This window comes from Microtus ochrogaster, linkage group LG4 (genome assembly GCF_000317375.1).
Source record: "Microtus ochrogaster isolate Prairie Vole_2 linkage group LG4, MicOch1.0, whole genome shotgun sequence".
NCBI classification, from domain to species: Eukaryota; Metazoa; Chordata; class Mammalia; order Rodentia; family Cricetidae; genus Microtus; species Microtus ochrogaster.
The window spans coordinates 22,391,181-22,400,914 of record NC_022030.1 but is presented as its reverse complement, the minus strand read 5'-3'; the positions used below and the strand labels follow the sequence as shown (position 1 = coordinate 22,400,914).

Below are 9,734 nucleotides of genomic sequence, written 5' to 3'. Positions count from 1 at the left end.
CACCCAACCCCACACTACACCCAACTACACACTACACCCAACTACACACTACACACAAACCCACACTACAACCAATTCCACACTGCACCCAACTCCACACTACACACAACCCCACACTACAAAGGAGTTTGGAATACAAAGCTGACCCAGCCCCTCCCTTGCCTAGAATCTGCCCTGGCTCTACAATGCCCACGACAGTCTGAGCAACCCCGAGCTTGGCATTTAGAGCACTAAAAAGTGCCCATGCCCATCATCCCTGTTTCTTCGCATTGCTCAGTTTGGTCCTCAAACAAGCACAAAGTTGAATCCTGGCTTCCAACGTCCTGGCTGAGTAGCTGAGCGCAAGCCAGGAAACTGAACCTTAGGATCCTCCACCATAACAAGGGGGCAGCAGCCCCACTCCTGAGTCTTAGGACTCTTACATCAAATCCATAAAAATGCTCTCACTGCAGGTGTGAAGACCAGAAGTTCACGGTCACCCTTGGCTACAAATTAAGTCTGAAATCAACTTGAGTTACATGAAAAACCTGTCTCAAGAAAAAAAAACAAAAAACAAAACAAAACAAAAAAAACAAACAAGACAGGGATGGAACAATGGCTCAGAGGTTAAGAGCACTGGCTGCTCTTTCAGAGGACCTGGATCAATTCCCAGCACCCGTATGGCAGCTCAAAACCATCTGTAACTCCAGTTCCAGGGGATCTGACATCAGCCACAGACAGACATACTATACAGGCAAAACACTCATATAAGTAAAATTTAAAAAACAAACAAAAAACAGGTCAGAAAGAAAGCAAGCCAATCTAGGTATGGTAGTATATGCAGAGGTAGGTAGCTCTCTGCAGTCTTGAGGTCAGCCTGGTCTACATAGCAAGCTGTAGGACAACTAGGGCTATATAGCTACACCCTGTCTCAAGAGTGAATGAGAGAGAGAGAGAGAAAGAGAGAGAGAGAGAGAGAGAGAGAGAGAGAGAGAGAGTTGTCCTCTGACCTCTACATGTAAAAACCAAATTAGTAAACAACCTTAAAACAGCGAGAGTCCCATCACACTGCCCCTTAGCTTGCAACACCCTTCCTTGCTCCCTCTAGCTCCCTCTTCCTCACGCCTCGTGTCTTAGTTCACATTTGCCTTCCTCCAGGCAGCCCTCCCTGATTCCCTGGATTGAGTCAGATGCTTGCTTCCCCTCACAGCCCAGGTGGCTGTCACTAGCCTACCCCATCCCCGGTGACCCCGGCATCATTCATGTTAAAGTCAGGCTTAGACGAGACCATGGCCAGTGAAGGTTAGCAAATCCCCAGCCTCAGAGAGATCCAGGGCAAGCGTCACTCACGGAACATGGCGTCCAGCCTGACCAGGCAGCTGATGAAGTTGTCGAAGTCCATGCTGCCACTCTCATCCGAGTAGCGCCGGATGATCATACTGTAGAGATGCTCATTCAGGTGGAATCCTGAAAGGGCTCAGTCTCAGGGCAGGGCACAGGGTCCTTCTCCATCCCCAGGACAGTGGTGCAGCCTCGCTCACCACCCCCCTCTAGCCCAACAGAGCCCTGCCAGCCCACCTGCGGCCTCAAAGGCCCCTGGGAGTTCACTGGGGCTGATGGTCCCAGATCGGTCAACATCAAAGCGTTTGTAAATAGCCTGCAGGAGAGAGAAGACACAGTCCAACCGAGCATCGTGGAGTATGGGTCATGGGTGTCCCCGTGGCCCGGGGATCTGGATGCTGGGAGTTCCAGAGGCTACCACACACCTGCCACTTTTTAATGTTGTTCCAGAGGTACTTGAATTCCTCAAAGCCCAGCTTGCCTGTAGTATCACTCTAGCAGGAGCTTGTTAAGAACAGCATGACAAAATACAATGGGGTGTGTGGATGAGTGTGTGCGGTAATGCCATAAGGAAACCTATTGTTTTGAAGGCTACCTTTTAAAAAATTAATAGAAATGAAATAAGCTTAGACGGCTGGAGAGTTGGCAGTTAGGAGCACTCACAGTTCTTGCAGAGGACTTGGGTTTGGTTCCCAGAACCTAAATCCTGCAGCTCACAACCACCTGTAATTTCAGCTTTAGGGGACACAATGCCCTCAGGCCTCTGAGGACACTTGCATGCACACCCACACCCACAGACATACGCATAAATAAAACTAAAATAAGTCAAGCCAGGCATAGTAGCACATGTCTATAGTTCTAGCACTTGAGAGGCAAAAGGAAGATCAGGAGTTCAAGACCAACTTTGGCAGCATACTGACTTCAAGGCCAGCCTAGACTACTGGAGACCCTTCTCAAGAATCCAAAACCACAGTACCATAAAATAAAATAAGCTGGGTGCGGTAAGGCTGCTGTAGTCCTCAGTAGTGCAGTGCTCAGCCACCCAGGTCAAGGTCAGTCTGGGCTATTTAGCAAGACACTATATATAGATAAATAAATCAGCAAGCTGAGATATAGCTTGAATAAATAGAGTCTCCATCTACCACAGATGAGGCCTGGATTAATCCTAAATCTCCGTCTCCCTCTCTCTGTCTCTCTCTGTCTGTCTCTCTCTCTCTCACACACACAATGTGATAATTAAACCCAGATACTGCATTGAATGTACTGGGTACATGACAATAATCCTGGGAATCTAGGCTAACAGACAACTCCCATTCAACACTATAGTCATGTTATACATGGCATGGTTTGAGTTATTTCTTTGTTTGTTTAACAAAAGGTTTTGGCTGGGTACAGTTTTGCCTGGGTACAGTTTTGGCTGGGTACAGTTTTGGCTGGGTATGGTGCCATACACCTTTAATTCCAACACTCAGAAGGCAAAGGCAAGCAGATCCATCTAAGTCTGAGGCCAGCCTGATCTATATAGTAAATTCCAGGCCAGCCAGGTTTACACAGTGAAACCCTATGACAAAATCAATAAGTAAATAAATATTAAAATTTGCTTTTTTAACACAGGGTCTTATGCTGAAGTTCCAGCACTCAGGAAGCAGAGCAGACGCACCGAGAGTTTCACAATAGCATGGGGTATATAGGAAGACCCTATTTCAAAACCAAGGTTGGGCTGGGAATGGCGGGGCAGCCCTTCAACCCCAGCACACAAGGGGCAGAGCAGGCAGATCTCAGAGCTTTGGAAGCCATCTGGTCTACATGGAAAGTTCCAGCCCAGCCAGAGCCTAGGGGGAGGGTAAGAAAATGAACAGTGGGTAAAGCAGGCTAGGTGTGCATGCACTCGTGACTGGCTGGTGGCTGGCCATGTGCAAATGCTCATGTGTGTTCCATATCACACACATGGAGCTATGTATGCTCTTATGTTGAGAAATATGTGTGCCTATGTACCATGCATATAGTTGTGGCCCTTGGTATATGTCTTAAATACAGTTGATAGAGTTTAGATCCTTGGGGCTGGAGAGATGGCTCAGTGATTAAGAGCACTGGTTGCTCCGTCATGAAGGGCCAACATGTTCCCAGCACCACCATGGCAGCTTACAACTGTCTAACTCCAGTTCTGAGAGGTCTGGTATCCTCTTCACATAACACACGTACCACATTCAGGCAAAACACTCATACATGAAAAATAAATACATCTTTACAGATTGTTAGCTGGAACTGGGCAGAAATGGCTTGCAACTTTAATCCCAGCATTTGGGAGGCAGAGGCAGGTGAATATCTCTGAGTTTGAGGCCAGACTCAAACTCAGTGAGTTCCAAGATGGCCAGGGCTACACAGAGAAACCCTATCTTGCAAAAATCTTGCAAAAAAAAAAAGGGAGGGAGCCGGGTGGTGGTGGCGCACACCTTTAATCCCAGCACTTGGGAGGCAAAGGCAGGCGGATCTCTGTGAGTTCGAGACCAGCCTGGTCTACAAGAGCTAGTTCCAGGACAGGCTCCAAAAACACAGAGAAACCCTGTCTCGAAAAAAACCAAAAAAAAAAAAAAAAAAAAAAAAAAAAAAAAAAAGGGAGGGGTGTTGGGGGGGAGGTTAGCCAGGAGGTGGTGGTGCCTGCCTTTTAATCCCAGCACTCAGGGACTTTAGAACAGCCAGGGTTGCACAAAGAAACCCTCTCTCAAATAAATAAATAAATAATAAACAAATATAAAAACTGTTTAAAAAGCAAATACCTAAATAAAAGCTTAAATTTTCAAGCCTGAGACTCCCAAGTCCAAATCCTATCCTGCCATCTCTTCTTCAAACAAGGCTTCTGCTATCCAAGTCCCAACCAGCCCCAAACCTGATTAGCTTCCAAGATCAGATATTGGGTGAATTCTGGGCAGTTTGGCCAGAGGCAAAATCACTGTGTCTCTCTGAGCCTGTTTCCTTTCCTGTTCCGTGTCCCCTGTCTAGCCAGGTATCTGTAAAGCTTGGCTCCACTGATCTAGTAAAGTCCTGCTGTGGCAGCTGATACGATTTATTGCCATGTAGGTAGGCCTGTGTCCTCAGTATGAAAATATAACCCTGGCTGTCCTCAACACACTCGCAGGAAATCCCCTCTGCACCGGTGGTGGTGGCAGCGGCGTAGCACTCCAGAGGCAGAGGCAAGAGGATCTCTGTGAGTCAGAGGCCAGCCTGGTCTACAAAACAAAAAAAAAGGGGGGGGGGAGAAGGAAGGAAGGAAGGAAGGAATGAATAAAGGAAGGAACGTAGGAAGGAAGGAAAAGAAACCCTTGCTTCAGCCAGGATGCCCTCTAGACTGGTCCCAAAAGGATACATCCATCACAGCCACCATACTTCGACAAGTGTCAATGCCAAAACCATCAGTTTTCAGATCCGGGTCTGAGGGGTGACAGGGTGAAGGTGAGAGGTCAGAGATCACAGTCATCCCAGTCCATCTAACCTCTAACGCTTCCCCATGCCCTGACCCTGGTCACTCACGTCGCGTCACCACCTTGTTGAGGATATTCATGAGTTCCGTGGCGCTGACCTCCATATCCTGAGAGCAGAAGGTAAAGACAGTTCAGAGAGATGGAAAGGGCTGCATCTCATAAAAGACCACGAGGACTTTTGGGCTGTCAGGTCAAGGAGGGCCAGCGGCCCAGGATACTTACATCTCCAGCGAGCTGGACAAAGAGTTTCCGAAACTGCCGGACCTCCTCACTCTCATTGGCCTCAGTATTAGAGAAATGGCTACGTGGGGGCTGCAGAGAGAGGAGGTCTCAGAACAGATATGGAGAAGCACGTCTCTCTCCTCACACCCAAATATCCCAGGGAAAACTCAGAGAGGGCTGGGCAGTTTGAGGGTCAGGGAACCTGAACTGAGTGTAGCATGTAGCATGACTGAGACCCAGCTTCAGAAAGGACATTCTGAATGGCAGGGGAACTTCCTAAGAAAGGAAGGGGAGCCTTCTCTATAGGAATGGCGGTGATGACGATGCAGACAAGCCTGGGGAGGGAGTATCTCTAGTGCTTAAGGTGGCTTACCGGGGGCTCGGGGTTGTACTGCGCAGCAGCCTCGCTGAGGAGAGACAAGAGGGAGTTAGCGCATGGGGGCGGAGCCTCCAACGGGCCACAGAACGGTTAGTTCAACCCCTCAAAGTTCAGCCCCTCTCTTCCTCAAGTGGTCCCTCCCCCTCTGTATGTCCCGGTCATCACCTGTCCCAATTTTCAGAAGAGGGCTGCCCCTCCTTTTCCTCCATCAGGCCAACCCCTCCCACGGGCCCACCCCCACGGAAGAATCCTTACCTAGCAGAGGAACACCCACCAATCGTAGATGTTAGAATCACCTTGGCCCCAATCAGTATCACTGAAATCCCACCACTCAGCAGGACCCGCCCCCTTGAAGAACTCACTTCATAGGGGGTCTGCGCCAGCTGCCCTCGGCCCCATCTTCTTCAGGTCTCTGTCTAGAACCTTACTCCATTGCGCCTCTTCCCACTTCTCTAACTTCCTAACATCCCACCCCAGTTCCATCAGTCCCCACTCCTCCGAGGGATCGCTGCTGGGTGACCAAGGATAATCAGGTGCAAACCACAAGCTCTAACCCCATCATGGATTTTTTACCCACTAAACCAGCCAGTTCCTGATCCTCGCTGGACCGTTTCTTCTTAGTAGGCGCTGGTCTTTCCTGGGCCCACCCTCCCAACAACAGCAGGCCACACCCATGTCAAGTCTTGTGCCGCGCTGTGCCCTCAGATTCACTGGTTCCGACCCCAGTGATGGATCCAGTCCTATGGAGTCTTCCCCAAACCCACTGACAGTTCCCTCAGAAACTGCATCCAACTCGTTGACCCACAGGAGCAGATTTACACCCACGTCAAGCCCGTCCCTAAGAAGCGACACCATCCTCATTAGGGTTCCCCTAGGGCCGGTTTTCTGATCTAGGCCACCCCAGTCCTAGACTCCACGTGAGTCCCTCAGTTCTTGGGCCACCCCGCCCCTCCAGGTGGTCTTACCTGATGGCGCTAATGACTCCGCCCAGGATGCGCATGGCAGTTCCACCGCCTCCACCACCTCCTCCCATGCCCATACCGCCACCGCCACCGCCGCCGCCGCCCGCAGCTCCGCTGATGAGGCCTCCGAGCACATTCCCCAGGCCGCCGCCCAGACCCCCGCCTCCCCCGCCGCCACCACCCTTCAAGAACGAATTAACCAGGAACATGACTGCAACCGAGTCCTGTAGAGAAAAGGGGGTGAGTCAGGTAGTCGCCTCGCCGGGGAGCTTCCCGAAAGGAAAAAGCAAGAAAAGAAAGTATTATTTCCGGCAGCTAGACTGGGGAGGCCTCAGGAAAGGGGCGGAGCCTCAGACTAGGGGTCTGGACTGGTGACAGCGGGTGGTCCTAGGATGGGTGCGATGGGACCGGTCAGGTCAGACCCCTAGGGTCTAGAAGGTTCCCTGGCCGAGGCTCGACGGCACGCCGGACATCATGAGGAATAGGGGTACAATCCCCTAGGGCGTGGTGGCGCACAATCGTGAATACAGAATTTGGAAACTGAGGCTGGAGGATCAGTTCGCGACCAGCCTCAGCTACAGGGCCAGCCTGGACTACGCGGACCCCTGTCTCGGGGCAGCAGAAAGCAGGACTAGGGGTCTGGTGGGGATGCTCCACATAGGGACCCCAATTTGTGTAAGGTGTACCGGACGTGACTCAGATCGAGGTCCCCCAGAATCGAGCTTAGGGTGGGGATGACGGGCGGGTAGGGGGTGCAGCCTGGGCCCTCAGGACTGAGTTCAGGAAGTCCCTAAAGAGGATTGGGACAGTTAGGTACTCCCGACAGAGGGACTACAATGGCACTACTGGATCTGTGGGCTCCGGCCTAAAATTATGACTGTGTGCCCCGAGGATCCTGGATAACGGAGTTCCTCCCACTACAATGGGGATCAGACTCTCGGATCGTGGTTCTAGAAGCCCCAAATAATTTATGGGGTGCCCCTCAGATCTTTGGGCTTATATTTTTGATCGTGAGACCCGGGATGGCCAGGAGTGCTCCGGAGGGGGTGACCAGAGTGTGACAGGCCCTGTTGTTCAGACCCCAAGGGCCGCGACTTTAGGGTTTCGCCAGGTCTGAAGACTGCCGAACGCGGGTCTACGGGGTGCAGGGGTGCTGGGCTGGCGCGCCCGCTCTCACTTACGGTTCCGGCGGTCCCGGGTCGCTCCCTCCTGCTCTGGGGCCTCCCGCTGTGTCCGGCTCGGGAGGGCGGGGCCGGTGACTCAGGCGGCTCCTCCGGGCTGGGGCCCGCGCACCACCCTGCAGCCGTCCGCGGGGCCCTAGAGCCGACAGTGCAGCTGCGCCTGCGCCTGCGCGGGAGGGCCCCGCCTCACGTGGTGGGTTCCGGGTGTGTGCCTCTGCCTAGCTAATCCGCCCCCTTACACACGCTGCCAGAAATTCAACGCCCTCCAGATTTAACAGCTCTGAGTACTAACACACCATTCTAACACCGAGGGACTGGAACGTCCAGGGGACTAGAATTTTGATCCAGGTCGCCCACAGGTCACCCACCGTTGCTCCAAAAGGGACTGCAGTTTTTACTGTCATTCATTCATTCTGCTTTGAGACAGGTTATACATCCCAAGCTGAACTTGAACTCACCCTAACGCCCTAGTTGACCTCGAACTCGAAGCAATCCTCCTGCCTCTGCTTCCCAAATGCCAGGATTACAGATATTCACTACCATAAACAACCATCAGTTTGTGTTCTCCAATTTAGGTTCCTTTATGGCTTCTAGGCAGTCTAGCTGTCTGAGCCTGGACCACTCCCGGGGGACTGTGTAAACCTCAGTTGGAGTCTGCTCATCCCTAAAGCAGTGACCTGATGTCTGTGAGCCATGATTTCCTCATCTGTAAAATGGGAGCACATCCAGGGATGATGACACATACCTGAACACCGCACTTGGGAGGTGGGGGCAGGAGGACGGTCTCAGTACATAACAAGTTTGGCCTACATGAGACCCTGCTCCAAAGGGGAGGAAGTTAGCTGGGCCATGGTGGCGCACGCTTTTAATCCCAGCACTTGGGAGGCAGAGGTAGGTGGATCTCTGAGTTCGAGGTCAGCCTGGTCTACAAAGTGAGTTCCAGGACAGCCAAGGCTACACAGAGAAACTGTCTCAAAGGGGGGGGGGTTAGGCATAGGTTCCCCCTGGGTAGGCCCCTATCAAAATTAAGTGATTAAATACATAGTAAATGCCAGCTCTTATGTTAGTCCCTATGCTGCCCTACTGTTCTCTCAGCTTGCAGCCCACCTGGATCTCTTAGTTTACTCTTGCTCATCCTTACATAACAGAGAATTCTAGCTGCCAGTTCCTAAGTACTTTGCACATGTCGGCTTGTGTGTTCTCATGGCAGCCCTGCGGGATAGATGCTGTTCATTATCCCCATTCCACGTATAAGTAAACTGAGGTTAAGCTGCACAGTCTACCTTACCTGTTCCTTTCGCTGCCACTGTTACTCAGACACTCTCCAATAATTTAATTAATATGATAATCACTCAAATCACAAGATCACAGCAGACAAAACTGTACTTGTACCTGACGTCACCTAAGGGCTTGCTGGGACCAAGCCAGGCAATGGCTGCTCAAGCCTGTTTGTGGGAGGCGAGCTATAACTGAGCAAAACGGAAGGTGATGACCCGGGCCTACACCTAGGCCAATAAGTCATTTGGTAGTGACTCATGTGGATTCCTTTGCTGCCACACCCCTTGCCACAGGGTTCTCCGTCCTGACCTCAGGCTCCGCTCCCTGGCAGACCTTTGCACAAACCCTGCCCTCTACCTACAGACACTCCTGTTTGCCTGTGCCCTCAACCTTGGATGGGAGCTCAGGGTCTCTCATTTGGGAAGTCCTCATTGTCCTCACACCCATCCAGGACTTGGTGAGGCCATGGCTCCATGCTCTCAGAACCCCTGTAGTAGACACGCTGACACAGGCCTATAATCCTCGGGCTTGGAAGGCTGAGGCCCGTGAGCTACACCATAGGACCCCATCTCAAAACAACAGTTTAAAAAATGCTTTTAGGCCAGGCAGTGATGGCCCACGCCTTTAATCCCAGTACTTGAGAGGCAGGGGAGGTAGATCTCCGTAAGTTTGAGGCCAGCCTGGTCTACAGAGTGTGTTCCAGGACAACAAGGGATACACAGAGAAGTCCTGTCTTGAAAAACAAATAATGTGGCATGAGCTGGCTACGCCACTTTCTTGAGATTTGTTATTGTTTCAGCCTTCGACCATTTTGCATCTGTTCATAGCATTTCTGCAGAGGGACTAGCAGTCTCAAACATTTCTTAGTAATTACAACAAAATGTTCTGAACTACTCTAAAAATATATTTATAG

The 9,734-nt window shown here is 51.3% G+C and overlaps 2 protein-coding genes across 2 annotated transcripts in view; one reads left to right on the top strand and one right to left on the bottom strand.

The window, feature by feature from the left end:
- Capns1 (calpain small subunit 1) overlaps positions 1-7,687 on the bottom strand; it is a 10,341-nt gene extending 2,654 nt beyond the window's left edge. Inside the window, exons 1-9 of the mRNA XM_005361263.2 lie at positions 7,544-7,687; positions 6,366-6,586; positions 5,395-5,428; positions 5,022-5,111; positions 4,849-4,906; positions 4,685-4,749; positions 1,746-1,814; positions 1,558-1,636; positions 1,330-1,446 (exon numbers count right to left, since the gene is read on the bottom strand). Coding sequence (XP_005361320.1) covers positions 1,330-1,446; positions 1,558-1,636; positions 1,746-1,814; positions 4,685-4,749; positions 4,849-4,906; positions 5,022-5,111; positions 5,395-5,428; positions 6,366-6,571 — 718 coding nt within the window. The 5' untranslated portion in view covers positions 6,572-6,586; positions 7,544-7,687. The remainder of the gene's footprint in view (positions 1-1,329; positions 1,447-1,557; positions 1,637-1,745; positions 1,815-4,684; positions 4,750-4,848; positions 4,907-5,021; positions 5,112-5,394; positions 5,429-6,365; positions 6,587-7,543) is intronic.
- The window catches only part of LOC113457658 (zinc finger protein 420-like), a 1,205,902-nt gene that overhangs the window by 20,221 nt on the left and 1,175,947 nt on the right, over positions 1-9,734 (top strand). The window lies entirely within an intron of this gene.